The 19,055-nt window shown below is 39.7% G+C and overlaps 1 protein-coding gene across 5 annotated transcripts in view; it reads left to right on the plus strand.

Moving 5' to 3' along the window:
* Positions 1-19,055, plus strand: part of CHCHD3 (coiled-coil-helix-coiled-coil-helix domain containing 3) — a 274,616-nt gene that overhangs the window by 205,496 nt on the left and 50,065 nt on the right. For all 5 annotated transcript variants that reach the window (XR_010406367.1, XR_010406368.1, XM_045864249.3 and 2 more), the window contains exon 6: positions 16,613-16,683. Coding sequence is in view for 3 of the 5 variants with exons in the window: in XM_045864249.3 (XP_045720205.1) it covers positions 16,613-16,683 (71 nt within the window). In the remaining 2 variants the exon portion in view is untranslated. The remainder of the gene's footprint in view (positions 1-16,612; positions 16,684-19,055) is intronic.

Here is a 19,055-nt window from a genome sequence, read left to right on the forward strand (position 1 = left end):
ACTGTTATTATTAACAACTGAGTTTGTGCTCAAAATCGATGAAAGGAAATTAAAACTTGAGATAGGTGTTCCATCTGCATGGGATCCTATTTTACTTGGGTACCGCAGTTCAATCTTACATGACTTAAAGAAATATAATACCTCTGTGGTCAAAGAAAATCATGAGTTTGTCAAGTACTTACAGAATACCATCTATTGCTTTCTATGAAAGAGGCTACAATGTTTTTAAATCTCAAGACTTAAGTTACAGCCCTGTACTTAGAGCATCAGACCTGGGCTGATTTGGTTATAATACTTACTGCCTTTGGGATGTCAAGCAAATATGTAACTTTAGTTAAGCATACCATTCCTGGTAGGTAAAATGAAGGCCTAGCCTCTCACTTTGCTTCTTCTTTAGCTGGTTTTCATCATAAAATCCATTGATACAAATAATCATTTATATCACCATATTTGCTGTTGTGGGGGGTGGGTGGGGGTCCAGATCCCCACCAGCCTCCCTGCAGTTTTAGCTGTTGCTGTGATGGGATTGTATTTTTTTGTAAAGGTGGGATCCCCAGAGCCTCTGCTCTTTCCAGGGACTTTTCATTATGAATATCACATCCCTGTAGATTTATAAACATTAGAATCACATAACTACCTTTTTAAAAAAAAGAAGAAGAAGAAATATTTCCCTCAGCTACTAGCATTTTGCTCTTAGGAGATGGTTGCCAGTAAATATTTCTTATTTAAAAAATGAACGTTCACCCACTTAACAAATGGCAGAGGAATTTCAGGGACATCAGGAATAAATAGGGTTTTGACCTTTGTAATTTAAAATAGGTTTCAACTCTCTTTTAAAATTAACTCATACCATCTCATCTGTATTGGCCTTATGGATGGATACATATTGTGTAGCTTTTGAAAATGCTAGCTTTTTGTTTTCATTTTCTCGCTCTGGAAGAGAGCTGGTACAGTTTGGAACACTATAAGAAATTGTTGTAAAACTGTCTTTACTCTTCAATCTATTTACCAAGGACCAAAACTTAAAGGAATTTAAATATTTCTTCTCTCCTTTTTCCGTCTTCAGGATTGAAGCAAGCTGAAGCAACTCCCAGCCCTCCATTGTATGGGTGATCTGTTACTTATTTTAGCTGTTCTCTGTGGTTGAATGTTTACGTTGCTTTTCATTTTTCAGTATTAAAAGCTCTGTGATGAAAAAAATTTTAGCTAAATTTTTATACACACCCATGATTTTTTCAGATATTTCTAGAAATGAAGCCGAGTCAAAGTCATTTGAGACATATTGCTATAAATTGTACCAATTTATACTCACACTAGCAAATTACGAGGGGAGCCCATTTCTTCATGTGCTCATCAGCATCATACATCTGTATAAACAAAACAAAAAGCAAACAAAAAACCCAGCCAACTTGATAAGCATAAAGTGAAATGATTTTACCAATCTTTGTCTCACAAATTCTCCTATAACCTATCAGATGCTACTTTCAGGGAATTGTATGTGGCAAAGACCTGTACCCTAGACCTTTTTTTCAATGAGGAGATTTTGAAAAATGGCATTTTCTCTTCGGTGAAAAGTCTTGCTTAGAAAATAATAAAATTATTTCCGCAATGTTGGCTTTGGTTGGGTTTTGCATAGTTTTTCTCCTAGGCCTCTGATAGTGTACAATGCCAGGGACAAAAACTGATCCACAAGTGAGAAACTGCTGTGGATAGCCATTCCCTGCCCCTTACCTGCACCATGCCCTGTCTGTTGAGAACGGGTGTGAGATGTATGCATCAGAAGGTGAGCACCCTAGCTCCTTAATGAGTAAATCTCAGAGGTGACGAGTAGCTTTCTAAGCATAATGATGAAATTACCTTTTTAGCTTTGGAATGCTTTGCCCCATCTGCTCTTGGGGGCACCCTCAATTAAGGCTTTTAGTCATAACTCTGCCGAGGTCAGTCAGAATCTTCTCTTACTCACTCGAAGACATACTCAGTCTGGGATTCTGAGCTTGTCTGTGGCACTCTCCCTTTTATGTGAGCTGCTTATTTTTATGTGGTGTCAGAAGGGTATGACCTCTAGCAAAGATTTGATTGACTTGGGGGCTGCTGTTCAGCTGGTGCCAGAGGAGCAAAGAGACCAACACTGTCATGTCTGTGAAAGCAAGCTTGAAGGTTTGCTCAGTTTTCAGGAAAGGCTTTCTTGACTAGGTTTTCTGGACCATAATGAGTTACTGGTGTTGGCCTCTATCATATTTTTAAAAAATTGAGGTTCTAGGCAAAAGTGGGAAGAAGGCAGACTCTGTCTTGGCCTCTCCAACCTGTTGTGTCAGGACCCCTTGGTTTCCTGACATTTCTCCTTCCTCCCAGGGATTCAGTTTTTAGTCTACATGCTTCTCTTTTTGTCTTGGGAAGCATTAGTCTTGCCCCCACCTGTTTGGTTAGGAGTCCCTCTGAGGCCGTCACCTTATAATAAGCTAAAGGGTAGTAAATAGGTTAGCTCAGATTTTCTCAACCTGGATTCCAAGGAAGGAATCTCAGAAGGTCTTCTCATCTCTGTGAGGATCTTTAGAATTTGTATTTTCTGTTCTGTGTTTGTATGATTAATATAATCCTATTTGCAATCAGAAGGATGGACCGTACACATTTGAGGAACACAGGGTTGGATGCCAGCTTACCTCCTCCCGTGGCATTCGCATTGTGATGAGGGGCTCTTGGAGGCTGCAATGGTTTATGGAACCAAAGGCAATTATATTCTTTGTTTAGTGTAATGGGTCCGTTTCTATTTCTCTCTCCACTAGCCTTTAAAGAGGTCTTCACCCTCCCATCGGTAGGGCCCACATTAGCTTACTGTTGAAAAATAAGCTCTTTTTTATGAATTGTAGGTTGGCCTGTCAGAGGGTTAGAAGGGAAGGTGAAATGGGTAAGCCAGTTCATCAAGGGGAGCATATGTTGTCCATTTTTCAGATTATTGATATAAAATTGGGAATGAATAAAGAACGCAGCAGAGTTGATGGTGAAGAAGCTCATGTTTGCCTGCTTCTCTACCCTAAGGATTATTGTTTCCAGCTTTCTTCTTAGCCCATGGTTTTCAAGAGAACACTGAGCGTGTGTGCACACCAGTACGTGTGCTGAGCCCCAGTACAAGAGAGTTTGATTTCTAGAGTTCCTTTCCACAGGAGCCGATGAGAGAGCAGTTAGGGTAGAATGGAATGCGTGCCTGGGATGTGCTGCAGTCGAACAGCGACGCCTTCTCTAAGGAGCTGTCCAGCGGATATGCTGTTCAGTGTGTCTGTAGCATCACCTCAGGGAGCCCTTCACAAGACTTAGGGCCTGGCAAATTGACAGTGTCCTGTTACACAGTTGGCAAGAGAACCAGAGGTCCCTGCGCTGGAAACACGCAGTGATTTAAAAGTTTCTGTGTGGGGCTTGCAAGACATCGTGGTAAATTCTCGTGATAACCCTTCTGATAACTGAAATTGCTTCATCTCACCCTTGTCGAAGAAACAGTGAAACGCACAGCCCTGTCAGAAGTAGAAAGGTGTCAGGTTTGTAATTCAGAAGTCTAAAAGGTGAGTGTGGAAGGGGGGTATGGTTTTCCCTCAAAAGAGCTACAAACAGTAGGAAGATTTTAAGACCTTTTACCGACATTATTGTAGAAAAGGATAATAGAAAAATGCATAACCTTCTATGTAGGATAAATGGGGAGTCTCATAAGCATGGTTAAAGGCAGGAAGGGATCAGGGAGTCACTTTCCCAAAAATATCTAGATTAGTTACTTTTCTGGCATGATACAAATTTAGGTGTAATGCCTGTTGGAAATTGTGGCATGGTTAATTTTCTTATAAAATGATAGAATCCCATGGTAAAAATTTAAATTGTTACAGAAGGCTATTAAATAAGAAGGAAAAGTATCTCCTCCTCATGTCCCCTTTCCAGGGGTGACAAATATTTCTTGCAGACTATTTCAAGGTTTGTGTGTATGCATGTATGTAGACTCACCAGTTTAGAAAATTTACTATTCAAATTATTTCACAACTTTTTCCTACTACATGGACCCCTTTCCATCCATATGAGTACCAATAGATTTCCCTTATTTCTAAAGAGGTTAGAAGAAAGTTTTACAGGTGCAGAGAATTCTGCTCTGAACCTTGAATCATCTGACAGAAACAGTGAGAGAAATTAAAAGGAAATAAAAACACAACTAACTTAACTGCATATGAGAGGTAGTTAGCTCCTTTAGGAAAAAAATAGGGCTTTAGAGACTCATTAGAAAAACTACTTCCTAGAAAAAAAAAAAATCTATATAGTGATCCCGTGGCACTGTAATTCCCTGTTAATTATACATATATTGGTGTGATTTTTGAATTTATGTCTGTCTCCTGTATGTCATGAGCTCCCTAGAAGCAGGGCCAGCCCCCTGTTTTGTCTGCATTATATTCCAAATTCCTGGCCTTGTGTCTGACACAAATCTCCAGTATTTGTAGAATGAAGAGATGAACAGATGAAGGAAACGTAGAATGCCAAAGTGAATGTTTGCTGCAGCTGTTTATTTAAATTGCCCAGATGAAGAAACTGAGGCATGAGATAATATAACTCATATATATGAGGGGCGCTTGGGTGGCTCAGTTGGTTAAGCGACTGCCTTCGGCTCAGATCATGATCCTGGAGTCTCGGGATCGAGTCCCACATCGGGCTCCCTGCTCGGCGGGGAGCCTGCTTCTCTCTCTGACCCTCCCCCCCTCATGCTCTCTCTATCTCATTCTCTCTCTCAAATAAATAAATAAAATCTTAAATATATATATATATAACTCATATATACGTAATATAACTCATGTAGTGGCATGGCTGTCAACGAATCTACGATTTCTATTCTAATTAGAAAACTAAATCAGGAAAGAAAAACCTGAGACTCTAATTAGTGAAGTTTCTCAAGTGCCTGGGATAAAACTAGAAATGCCAGAAGCAGCCCTGAATAGCTCTTTGCTTTACATGAGAAACAGTATAGATGGAAGGAGAATGTAGGTACAAAAGCGATTCATTAACTTTGCCACGGTGCCTGGGAGACCATGGTGTTTTCATGAAATGTGGCTCCTTCGAGTCAGTAAGATTTGATGCTACCATTAAACGTGGCGTTAAAACTTTTCAATTCTTCCTGTCCTTTGTCAGAAAAGGAGAGAGGCAGATGGAAACAGATTTCTGACAAGTGGAAGCAAAGCATTTCTGCAAAGGACAGAGGTGCTCCTGTTGTGTCTTTGCGCTTGACTTTATGAAAGTCATTTGTGAGGTGCACGAAGAGCAAACCTATCAGGGCTTAAGGAAGGTCTATTCCGGGTTATTGTGACTCTGTGTATCATGAAGGTGGAATGGCTTCAGTTAGAAGTTTATTTTCTTCTTATTTAATAAAAGTCTAGAAGTGCGCAGTCGAGGGCTGACATGTTGTCCTTAGAGCCCCAGGCACCTACTGCTTCGCTCCAGCTTCCTGGCCCAGGGTTTTCCCTCTCCAAAGTCAGTTTGTATTCCAGGATGGCTGCTGGAGCTCTGGCCATGCCATCTACCTCACAGACTGGAAAAAGGAGAAAAGGCAAAAGGGCTGAAAAGATTCTTTGCCAACTGAGGTCGGCTCTCTTTAAGCAGCCTGTCTGGAATTCCCATACAATTCTGCTTACAGCCCGGCCTAACTAGAAGCAACCTGTAAATTGTAGTTTGGTTGACCATATATCTAGTTTATCTAAGTAGGAGGGAGAAATGGTGGGTAATTTACTGATAGGCTTTCCTGCAGGGAATCCTCATTTGCCTTTATCATAGAACTTAATAGAACTTCTGATTTGTTTGAAACTGCTAAATTAGTAATTTATTATAATCACTAGTGATAGGAATTTGAAAAAAAAATAGGGTGGAGAATAATTAAGATACACTTATATAGGTACCCAGAAGGTTATTAGCAGAAACGTAGGGCTACTCAGGATAGCTCTTCAGGAGTTTATTGCTTGCACAAATCAGCATTAAACCCATCCACTTGATGCTCATTCTTCAGGTTGTGGAGGCATGCAGGTAATTTAATGGAGCCTAGGCTCTGATGGGATTAGCTAGGGGGCTAAGGGTTGTTGGCGGGAGTGGTATTCTGATGGAGAATGAGGAGAAGCCAGGCTCTATGCCAAGTGCTAAACCTACAATATCTCGTTGATACAATCACCCCAAAGATAAGGTCCTCGTTCTTAGATGTTAAAAAGTGAGATCCAGTTTAAATAACCAAATCCATTCCTTGGTGTACCTCTTAGAAACAGAATACTGAATCTGATATACCATGCATTTGAACCAGTGTTGGCAATTTGCAAGCTATTTAAATAGGCAGTGTATTTATTTAAAAGGCATTCTCTAGAGCAGAAGGTTAGGGGGAGGGAAAGGGATAAAAGGAGAGAGTAGATAGACAGTGGACTCAAGGCCATGGGTTTAAGAAGTGCCAATAATGAAAGAGTCTTTAAGATGCCAAGTTCTTTATTCAAGGGTCACTTTTTTCACTGATTATGATCAAATTCCTTCCATTGCTCTTCTTCCCATCTGTAACAGACGTCAGCATATACAGGAACATACAGAAGGCAGAATTCAAATGACCCATTAGGTTTTCTGATAGAAGGTTTGTCAGGATAAATACTAAAACCACTAGATAAACTAAATTTAGACCATTAGTGGTTTTTTTACTTCTAAAAATTCTGTAGTTCTTAAAATTGTTGTGCTAAAAATTAGGTATATTGCAGTCAGTCTCTTGATTCTGTGTGAGTCTATAAAAAAGACAAGATGGGTTGAGGAAGCATGAACTCTTTTGTGGCCACCTGAAACCATTCAGTAGATGACTGTTTCAGGGCTTCTGTGCCTGGAATTGTAACCATGCTGCATTTGCAGCATTAAATCACGTCCCCAAATGCTTAGCTTCATCTTGGGGGAAACATACTTACCTGCATCTAGCTGATTACATATTATAACATAGTTCCTGGACAACTGTTATAACAAGAAGTGGAAGTCTGTTTTGAATCCAGCTGCTTAACCTAGGAATGCTCATATTGACATTGTCGGTCAATAGGAAGGCTTTCACTGATGCTTGTACAACACTAGACCTTTGTTTAAGAAAGCTATCCAGGTAGAGTAACACTTGTGTTTGGGTGGGTTGTAGGAGGGATAGAGACCTACAAAGGTGAGCAGTAATTATAGATCATCTTTGAAAGAATAGAGCCACACCTTCAGCCAGTCTGCTCACATCTAAGGTCAGACTTGGTCCTTCTCCCATTCACTGTTGCTAAATGTCTGCAGAGTTGCAATCATCTTTGAATGGACAGTGAGTAGGGCTGTAACTCTCCTCTGAGAAATAGTGTAAGGTTACCAGAATTTAAATTATACCTCAGTGTGATGGTTATATAGTTGTGCCCAAATCATCATATGAAGCATTTTGTAAAAGAACTGACAAGAGCTAGTTAACAAATTTTTCTTGTGACGTTTTTGATTTGTTCGTTTCTTGTATACCGCAGGTATGATCATATTATAATAGAACAGAAATAAGATTCGGAACCTGAGAAAATACTGCCAGAATACTGTGTGTGCATGTTTTCTTTTGATCTAATTTAGAACTTGCAAACAGACACTTTTCAAATGTAGCAGTAATGTGTGTCTGTGCATGTGCATTTTAAAATACACTTTTAAAGGGAGACTTTCTGAAAATGGAAAATGGCAGTATCACACATTGAAAAACATGGGCCGTGGCCAACACCCCAAAAATTGGGAATGATGCCCACTCTTGTGGATTCCCATTTCCTTCCTATACTGTCTAAAATCTTGGTTTTTGGGTATTAGAATACCAGATGGGTAAATCCCACCCCCCAAACCCCAAATTTGGATTTTAAGAGTGGCTGAAAAGAAGTATTGGAATACTTGTATCCAAAGTCAACCACACTGTTTTGTGCATGATTCTGTGCTGTCACTTCAGCTATTTGTGGCAGGTATGATAAATTGGCTCAATAAACACCAATTCCAAGCTCCTGCTTTCTCTTACTGTAGAAGTGAGAAAACAAAACACTTGCATCCAGGGTTGTGCATGGTCTGTAACTCTGGCCACTGAGATGGGAGCGCAGATCTCTGGAGAGAGCTCCTCTTCCCTTCTCTACCTCCTTCCTCTTCCTTCCTGAGAACTTAGGCACGAGAACTGGAGGTGCAGTAGCTCGCCCGAGACTCTGGGGACACAAGCCGATGCTAAGGGTGGCTGCGAAGGAATAGAAAAAAAAGGGCCTAGGCATTGGGCAGTATCCTTGGCACCTACCTCAGCTGTGGGTGTCCAGCATCCAGACTCCTTCTTACCTGAGGAAAATAAGCCCCTTACCTGCATGTCGCTTGAACTGTTACCAGTGTACTGTCATCGTACTTGAACATGATCCTAGGTGATATCCACATCCCTTTTTTTGTGGCAGAGCAGACTGCAATGTTGGTCAGTTTGTGAAAGAGACATGTAATAAATGTAGTATTCCATTTTGCCCATGTTATATTATTTCATTTACCTTAGACTTATCTCTCTCCCAGCCTGTTGTAAATAAAAGTCAACTTTGGAATGAAGTTTAGAACGAATGGTGTCACTCTAACATTATTTCAGTAAGTTTCGTGTATCACACACTGTGCCAGGTGCTCTAAGTATAATGATGAGTGGGATGAGATACTTGCCTCGAGGGATCGTATGGACTCGTTGGAGAGACCACATGTAAACACATGGTCAGTACCATGCGTTAAGTGCTTTGATAAAAGTCCGTGGTGCTTATGAGAAGACAGATGAAGGGCATAAATCAGTTAGCTTTTACTGTATAACCAACTACCCCAAACTCTGGCTTAAAACAACCCCCATTTATTTACCTAATGATTCTGCAGGTCACCCATCTGGGCACTGCTTCTGGATTTGGCTGGCCTCACTTATCCTGAGTTGGCTGAGGTTTGGCTGGGCCTAGGATGGCCTCAGCTGGAGTGACTTATAGTCTCTCCTACTTTAGCCTGGGCTTATTTATGTGTCACTAGGCAGGGTTCCAAGAGAGAGGCTTCTGTTTGTTAAGTGGCCCGTCGTTGCTCCTGTCACATCCAGTTGGCCGGAGCAAGTCAGAAGCATAGCCCAGATTGAAGGGGTGGAGAAATAGACTCCACCCTTTCATGATAGAGAAACTTACAAGGTCGCCTCACCCAGGGGCATGTATTACAGAAAAGAGGAAAACATGGTGGCCAGTTTTGAGGTCAGCCACAGGGCTCTGAGGGAACAGAGGAGAGGTACAGCAATAGATTTCTTTAAGGAATTCATCTCAACTTTTTTTCTTTTTCTTCTTCTTCTTTTTTGTTTTTAATTGAGAGAGTGAGAGAGAACACAGGTGGGGGGGGCGGGTAGAGGGAGAGGGACAAGCAGACTCTCTGCTGAGCAGGGCGCAGGACCCAGGGATCATGACCTGAGCAGAAGGCAGATGTTTAACCAACTGAGCCACCCAGGTGCCCCCATCTCAACTTTTTAAAATTCAAGATAATAGCCCGCTCTTTTTTTATTAGCACTTCAGGAAAGGGATACCGTCAGTTCTGGAATCATTTTCCAATATTGCCAACTTCTACTCTTTTGAACACTAGTTTTAAAAGTAATTCGTAAGAAAATGTTGCTCTGAGAAGAGAAGAGTTGCATGCAAAGAAGTACAGGATTGAAATAGTGGTTGTCCACTTGTCTTTAATCCAGCATTTCTCATGGAACATTTGAGGGATTCTGTTCTCTCAAGATGCTCCAGAATGAAAAGATTCCATGGGAAATCAGTTTGGGATTCATCATGAAAGGTATTTCTCATCTTGGAGATTTACAGTGCATAGTAAGAATTAAGGCCCTGGGAGGTCCTGGCATTAAAAAGTACTTTTACTATTTAATTTGGTTCATTGGATTTCATTGGTGAGAAGGTCAAAAATTATTGGTTTGATTTTTTTTTTCTTAATATGGGCTGGTTAGTGTCACCATCTCTCTCTCTCTTTCTCTCTCTCTCTCTATATATGTATAGTTTTTTCATAGTCATTAACATTGTTAGTACTGCCCAGCCACAGTCTTCACATTTCCGATTTATCTTAAGGAACAGAAAAATAGAACAGATGAGCTGTATAAGCAAAGTTCAGTGATGATTGGTTTAAAGGAAGAAAAGACTTTTGTTTTTTAAAGATTAAATTTTTATTAAAATGGCTTTTGAAAAAAATTACCCAACACTCTATACTTTTTTTTACTCTTCAAATAATTTATAAAGATAATAGGTAACATTCCTGTAATGCTTACCATATATAGCCCTAGGTACTTTTCTAAGAACTTTACATGAATGATCATAGTTAATCTCCCAGAGATTTTTATTAGGCCACTTCTGTGACCCTCCCCATCTTACAGATGTGAGAGAACTGTTGGAGTAAAGTAACATGTGCTGTTTTACCAGGATGGAGCTGTCATTGGTAGTGTGGCTCTGCTGTGAATTGCTCACCGAAGTACAAAGGGCTGTGGACAACATGTTCATGTTTTAAATATATTAAAGAATTGTGTACAGTGGAGCATTCAGTCTCGCCAACTCAGTCTGTTGCCTGTGCGCTTTTTAGTAATCGGTACCTAGTGCCTTAGATTGGAAAATGTTTTAATATAGAAAATGGAAAGGCCTGTCGTTTCCAGTGGTGTCTTGTCCTCTAATCTAGGTGACAGACGCATCTCCCATATCTAGTATTATGTTGTCATTTTGGAGTTCCTCCTAGGAACTCTTGTTTCACTAAATCTTTGACCAAAAAAGAAAGATAAGCCTTTATCAGATTTTTGATAGCACTAAAACATCAAAAAGATAGTATTATTCTACTTTGAATTTATAAGGTCTACATTCTCAAAGGAAATCTTGGTGGAAAACGTTGTTTTAATGGTCATGTCAAACAAAAATTTGTTTTAAAGTAAGAAAATAAGACTTTTAATATTTGATTTAAATAACATTTACCTACCACAAATTCATGTAACCACTGAACAAATCATGTCAAATATTTTACCTGCTGTTGATGGAGCAGGAAACTGCAAAGTGAATATGAATGAAAGGTATTTTTAAATTTTAGGTTGTAGGTGCACCTGGGTGGCTCAGTCAGTTAAGCGACTGGGACTCTTGATTTTGGCTCAGGTCATGATCTCAGGGTCCTAGGATCAAGCTCTGTGTTGAGCTCCAGACCCAGTGGGGAGTCTGCTTGAGATTCTCTCTCTCTCTCTCCCTCTCCCTCTCCCCCTGCCCCTGTTCCTTTCTCTCTCCCTTTCTCTCTCAAATAAAAAGATCTTTTAAAAAATTGGTTTAGGATGTAAAAGGCCTTATCATCATAGAATCAATATGGCCATGCACAAAGCAATGATCCTTTCATTGAAAGACCACCATGTCAGATCATGGGCAGCTTTCTCTGCCTGTTCTTTTTGGTTCTCTTTTTAGGGTCATCTCACCAGGTTGTGTCACCCATTCCCCATACAGCATGAGGACTTAGAAAGTATTTTAATGAGGGCGCCTGGGTGGCTCAGTTGGTTGAGCGACTGCCTTCAGCTCAGGTCATGATCCTGGAGTCCCAGGATCGAGTCCCACATCAGGCTCCCTGCTCGGCGGGGGGTCTGCTTCTCCTTCTGACCCTCTTCCCTCTCGTGCTCTCTGTCTCTCATTCTCTCTCTCAAAAAAAAATAAATAAAATCTTTAAAAAAAAAAGTATTTTAATGAAGTTTGGAGGGGAGATATAGATACATGTAGATAGGTAGGTATATAGAGACAGGTATATATGGTCATTTATGTATGGCCATTTTTAAAAATTAATTAATTTGACAGATTGAGAGCACGCATGAGCAGGGTGAGCGGCAGGCAGAGGGAGAGGGAGAAGCAGGCTCCCCACTGAGCAGGGAGCCCAACTTGGGGCTTGATCCCAGGACCCTGGGCTGAAGGCAGTCGTTTAACCAACTTAGCCACTCAGATGCCCCATATGGATGGCCATTTTATATACATAAATATATATATTCTCTACCTTCTCTGGCAATTGGAATGTGGATGTTACTTGAAGAACAGACCATCTAGGTCTCAAGATTTGGCTATTAAAAAAGGATCAGATGAAAATACAATTAATGTAAGTGCACTACGACATGCTGTGGGGTTGACCAAATAACAACACCCATAGTTATGATAACGACATTAAAGTGACAGTAATTTATAATTAATAAACAAGAAAAGGGGCATGTACGAACCAAATGCCATCCCAAGACAACAGAGATAACACAAGCAGCCTCTCTGAAAATTAGGGTACTTCTACCACCTGTGGGTACCTATTCAGAGCAGAAACATTGCAGCATTGGTAGGCAGCTGTGAAGGCAGAGTCTGGGGAGTAGTTTGGGGTCCAGCTTGAAGAAGGTCCCATTGCTTCTATGGTATTTGTCTCAGTAATGCATAATAATGTCAATCTAATTATGAGAAAACGTCAGATAAGCCCAAATTACCAGTCATTCTGAAAAAGATTCAACTGGTGTTCCTCAGGAGTGTCAAGGTGTCATAAAAGACAAGGGGAGGCTGAGGAACTGTCACAGAGAAGAGGAGACTGAGGAGCTATAACAGCTGAATGCAATATGACATTCTGGATTGGTCCTGAAATAGAAGAAGAACATTTGTAGAAGAACCAGAGAAATCCAAATAAAGTCTGCAATTTAGTTACTACTTGTTACTAGTAATGTAATGTAGCATTGTTAACTTACTCACTTTGATGATTGTACTGTGATTATCTTGAGATGTTGACATGAAAGGAACGATGGTGAAGATAGACCAGAAGTTTCCACTATTTTTTTTTAAGATTTTATTCATTTATTTGAGAGAGAGCATGAGCAGGGAGAGGGCCTGAGGGAGAGAGAGAGAATCTCAAGCCTACTCTGTGCTGAGCATGGAGCCCAACATGGGGCTCGATCTCCCAACCCTGATACCACAACCTGAACTGAAATCAAGAGTTGGACACTTAACCAACTCAGCCATCCAGGCACCCTAGAAACTTTCCACTATTTTTGCCCCTTTTCTGTAAATCCAAAATTATTTCACAATAGAAATTGAAAAAGTACTTTTATTTGGTAATGTGTGGACATTCTGCAATAGCTGAGCATTACAAAATCTTGACTTAGCCAACCTCTTCAGCACATATCCCCCTGCACATACTTCTGTTTTCTGGCTATATTAAATCATTTGTTGTTGTTAATTAGCTCCTTTGGGGAGATAGAGGAGAGTAATACAGTTTTTGTATATATTACAAAATATTATAACCAGTGTAATAAATAGCTGTATACACCTCATTTTAGAACACTTCATTTTTTAAAAAATATTTTTATTTATTTATTTCAGAGAGAGAATGAGAGAGAGAGAGAGCATGAGAGGGGGGAGGGTCAGAGGGAGAAGCAGACTCCCTGCCGAGCAGGGAGCCTGATGTGGGACTCGATCCCGGGACTCCAGGATCATGACCTGAGCCGAAGACAGTTGCTTAACCAACTGAGCCACCCAGGCGTCCCAGAACACTTCATTTTAAGAAATATAGCAAGGCAGTGAAGACCCACTGTGTTTCCTTTCTTTGTGTTATTCTGCCCCTTCATCTCCTACTGCCACCACCAAACTGCTACCACTTGGAGATAATCAGTGGAATTTGCTATTTAAGAATCCTATTTTGTTATTTTGCATTTTTCCAAACTTGACATAAATTACACTCTGTGATATCATATCTAGAACTTGCTGGTTTTTTTGCTCCACATGTATGTCTAATTCATTCTTTTTCATCACTATGTAGATTTCCACTGTATGAATACCCAGTATTTATTCAATCTCCTGCTGGCAAGCATATTGAGAATGTTTTTTTATTTATGGTTGTTGATTTTTAAAAGTATTTTCTGAGACCAAAATTGAGACCAAAATTACTGTTTCTGAACTCCAGTAACACTATCCACAACTTTTAACTCAGTATTTGTGACCTTTCCATATGAGTATTTCTCTTTTCTCTTACATCAGATGGAAAGCTTCTTGACGATCTATTTCCCCAAGATGAACATTATTGGGATAATAAGTATCTAATTTTGTTGAATAAGTAAGTAAATACTTACGTGAATTAAACACTGTCTACATACAGATCTTGGGCATATTTGTGTTTATTCCCTTAGTTGTTACATGTTGTTGCCTTCTGGAGCTTTTTCTCTGTTAGAAAGATTTATACAATGTGGGAATCTGGCCACTGAGGTGGAAATATAGGGCATAAATAAAGCCTAAAACTTTAACTTGAGAAGTTAAAAGCTAAGATTGCAGACAACACAGGTACGTGGTTTTTTTGTGTGTATATGTGTTTAACATCCTAGGGAAACTTCGATAAAGTTAGTAATAATTTTACCTGCATTTGGTAACTTATTGTATGACAGAACTCTTTTGTGCATCATTCTTGTTAGAAAGCTTACCATTGGGGCACCTGGGTGGCTCAGTCGTTAAGCGTCTGCCTTTGGCTCAGGTCATGATCCCAGAGTCCTGGGATCAAGCCCCGCTCAGCCAGGAGCCTGCTTCTCCCTCTCCCGCTCCCCCTGCTTGTGTTCCCTCTCTAGCTGTCTCTCTCTCTCTGTCAAGTAGATAAATAAAATCTTAAAAAAAAAAAAATTTACTATTTGCCTTTGATCATTTCGAATTTGTACCCAGAATTAGTTTTGCTGAAATTAGTTTTTTCCTCCAAGACTGTTTTATTCTCAATATGCTTGCCAGCAGGAGAATAGATAAATACTGGGTATTTGTACATTGTTGCTCTTACTCTGCAAAAGCACTTAACAGGTTTCACAGCTCTGGTGCCCATCTTGTTGGATTTCTGTAGCCGCTTTGGCAGAGATAGGCAGGGCTAGTATCATCCATATTTTACAGGTTAGGAACAGTGGAAAGGAAGCTGAGGGAGTTTGAAGGACTTGCTCAGGGTCGCAGAACAGAACCAGAAAGCAGATCTTTCAACCTAGTCCTGGCTCTGTCTGGACATTAGTTTCAATGCTTAAAATAATTGAAAGTATTAATCAAGATGTTATTGCTTCACGAGAATTTTAACAGGTAATTCAGTAACATAGTGCCCACTTGACAGTTTATCATAGTAGTATGGGGAGTTTCTCATCAGTGTTACTGGTAGATTAGTAACTGCCTTTTTACTGCCTCTTTGTTGGAAGGGTTCACAAAAAAGCTTAAGCCAAACATTGCAAAAGAGCATGTTGTGACTGGTGTGTATTTTAATGGAAAGAAAAATCTTACAAGTAAAACTGAAAGGAAGGTGTGACACAATCTCAAGTTAAAATATCTGAGAAGACAAATGGCCTTTTGGTAGCTTGAGACCTACAGATGAATTAAAAAAAACCTCTCGGCATATAGACTGAGGAAGTTGGTCACTCAAATTGTAATTTTAAAAAATGCAGAAGCAGTATACTTAGAATATTGTCTTCATGTCAAAAATGCACCTTCGTGCTTGAAAATGATAAAAAATTACAATCGATCCTTACAACTGTTCTGTTCATCTTTATTGATCAGGTGCAAGAAAGATAAATCGCAGCCCAAATAAGATTATAGTAAATGTTAGCATCGTAGGGGACTCTAGGTTGATAGAGAGCCATTCATCATCTCAAATGGTGACCTGTCCACTGCTCCAGCCACCCTGAGTCTGCTGTCTAATCACATACCTATTGATTTTATCTACATCCAACAAACCTGGATGTGACTGTCATTGGGCAACCCAGATTGTTAAATGCAAAGGGGTCACTGATGTGAAGAGGATTTCATTTTCATTTTCTCCTCAACCAACAATGATTTATTAAAAAATAAACTACCCCAAGTCATGCTTGTGAAACCTGAGTGATTAGGGATTGAAGGTGCACAATAGACCACTGTATTGTGTAGTGTTCTTTTGTACTGGGACACATTTTGCAGGATATTTCATTGAGTCTAAAGGTTCCTGGGGTCATTTAGGCTACCCCCTGCAGTAAGACAGGTTTCAAAGTAGCCAGCCAGAATAGACAGTTTTAAATTTTTCTGCCTCAGGAAAGGCATTACCTTCCTATTACAACTTGATTTATGTTCATTTATGTAATAGTGGAAACTTTTTTTTTTTTTTTGGTGTAAAAATTACCTAAATCCGTCCTCTGTTCTTACTGATTAATTTGTTATAAATGTTGATGCTCTTGCGGTCATATGGAGGTGATAGAACACATTCTACTCCATAAAGAATCCATCTCAAGGACAAAAATACCATGTTAAAAAAAAATGAACCTTGAATATCCTAGGTAGAACATTGGAATAGTAGGCAAAATATGTTAAGAATCTTCTCATGGGATCCAATAATGATGCATTTTAACCATGAAAGTTTATTTTAATTATAACTTGTATGCCAGCAGACATACTGTTATTTAAATGGACACCTTTACATGCATTTTTAGAAGTTGCTATGCCACTTTTGGAAGAAATCTTTGTCCTTTTGCTTGAATGGCGGAACAAAGATTTTATGTATTTTTTGTCATTGTAAGCCCTGCACACATTTTGTCCTCTTGGACAGTGAAAACTCTACTATCAATCTTTGTCCACAGAGCTCAGAATTCTACAAAGTCACCACTGAACAATATCAGAAAGCTGCTGAAGAGGTGGAAGCAAAGTTCAAGTAAGTTTTTAACACTATTATAATTATTTACTGTTCTTGACAAGATGCAAGTACAACTTTATTGCTTTTTGCACAGAAGATAGTTTGTTGTGTAGCCCTCTGGAATTCTTGGAAGTGTGTTTGGGCAGTTGAGGCGTATCCACATTATCTGCCATTAGTGGAATTCAAACACAAGGAAAGAACCTTTGATGAAAGCTTGTTTGCAACTCAATTTTATGAAGTTAAGGGAAAATTGAAAGCAGTGGTAATAGAATTTTCATTTGGAATCATACTACATAAGATAGGATGCCCTTGATTATGAAGGTGATATGAAATTGCTGTTAATAACAGAAACATAGAGACCATTCACTTTTATGTAATAAAATGACGGGCATGTCCAAATTTGAGTATCCACTCTTCTCCTGTTTAAGCTGTTTTCATTTCTTCACATGTACCTTGAAAGCATTTAAATCACAGACTTTACCTTGCCCTTGATTATGAAGGTGATGTTGAATCGCTGCCTCTGTTAATCCTTGGAATGTTTAAATGAATGTTCTGTAGTTGATGGATCAACGTGTCCATGACCCATAGCCCTGTACTTTCCCTTTGCTGCCAGTTCTCAGGCTAAGTAAGAAGACGTCATTCAGAATTTTCCTGAGAGTATAAATAGCTCTATTGTGTAACCCCTGTTATAGCACATGTGCAAATTAGTGAAGCAAAAAAAGGTGCTGTGACAGGTTTTGTTGAAAGATTGCACTGGGCTCTGACCTCCTTCTTGGTGCATGTTTATAAGCATTTGATAAAATGATTAAACCTAAGGTGTAATGTTACTACTTTTTGCTGTGGTACAATTTGTGTGGTAATGGATATTAGTGTTCTTTTAATGTTGATGTTTTAAAAAGATGATTTTTTTTTTTTTAATTTAAAGATGGTTTGAGGTATATTTAAACAGACCTCCAGTCTTTGTTAGTGAATTCTCTTTTTAGGGGCAGCAGGGAAAGACCTTCTGAGAATGGACCACAGATCTCACTCTTAAAGGTTGACATGCTATCTTATTTAGATATAAAATTGGATATGGACTTGATTTTTTTTTAAGATATTTATTTATTTATTTATTTATTTATTTATTTATTTATTTGAGAGAGAGAGAAACAGCATGAGAGGGGAGAGGGTCTGAGGGAGAAGCAGGCTCCCCGCTGAGCTGGGAGCCCGATGTGGGACTCGATCCCAGGACTCCGGGATCATGACCTGAGCCGAAGGCAGTCGCTTAACCAACTGAGCCACCCAGGCGCCCCTGGACTTGATTTTAAAAGGTGCTCTACATACATAATTTTTAAGTTATATGTTTATCTTTCTCCCTAATGATAAAGTAACATTCGTTAACTTTTTTGTCTTTGTACCATGAGAATTTTTGACTAGGTACCCTGGGTATTTCTTCATGGTAAGAGGACAGTTATTCAAATAACTAAATTTTAAGGTAAATCAAAGGAGGTCAGTTCTGACTAGAATGATCTGTGAAGTTCTCCTAAAGAAGATACTAATTTAGTTGCGGCTAGGAGAGGAGTACTGAGTAGATGGAAAGGAAAAGTATTCAGAAGGAAAATCATGCTCTCTAGTTGGTGGGTGAGAAATTAGTTCAGATCAGTGGTTTGACTCAGAGGGATTCTAGTGCAAGACAAAGTTGGAAAGGTCAGTAGGGGTCATCGTTAACTATTGGGCTAAAAAGTTGGTCTTCATTTAGCAAGAAGTTTTTGGAAGGTCTTTGACCAGGTAAATGCCCTGATTTCTGTGCTGCTTGAGTAATAGTAGTCTCTAACAGTGGATGTGAGGCATTTGATTTGGAGGCATGAGGAACAGTTAGCCTGTAAGCGACAGAGAAAAGAAAGAGATGGGTGCAAACAAGTCATTGGAAGATTAGGTAGGAATTAGCGAATGACTGGTGTGTTCGTTGGCTAGGGCTGCCTAACAAAGTCCTGCAGACCGAGTGGTCTAACAGAGATTGATTTTCTCGCAGTTCTGGAGGCTGGCCGTCTGCGATCAGGGCACCAGCAGGGTTGGCTTCCCCTGAGGCCACTCTGCTTGGCTTGCAGGAGGCCGTCTTCTCCCTGTGTCTTCACAATGTCTGCCTCTCTGCATCTGCGTCTTAATCTCCTTTTCTTAGGAATCCCATTGGATTAGGGCTCACCCTGATGACTTCATTTTAATTTAATTATCTCTTTGAGAGCCCTTTGTCCAAATACACTTTCTGATACCAGTCATTAGGTCTTCAACATATGAATTTGGGAGAGGGGGAGCCCAATTCAGCCCATAACACCTGGATAGAAGGGCCGGGGAGAAACAGAAATAGAGGGTTAGCAGATTGGAAAATTGGTGGAAGCTGGATTTTTACAGTT

This window comes from Mirounga angustirostris, unplaced genomic scaffold, assembly GCF_029215605.1.
Source record: "Mirounga angustirostris isolate CCGP_5_RB_7025 unplaced genomic scaffold, mMirAng1.0.hap1 SCAF_12, whole genome shotgun sequence".
Classification (NCBI taxonomy): Eukaryota; Metazoa; Chordata; class Mammalia; order Carnivora; family Phocidae; genus Mirounga; species Mirounga angustirostris.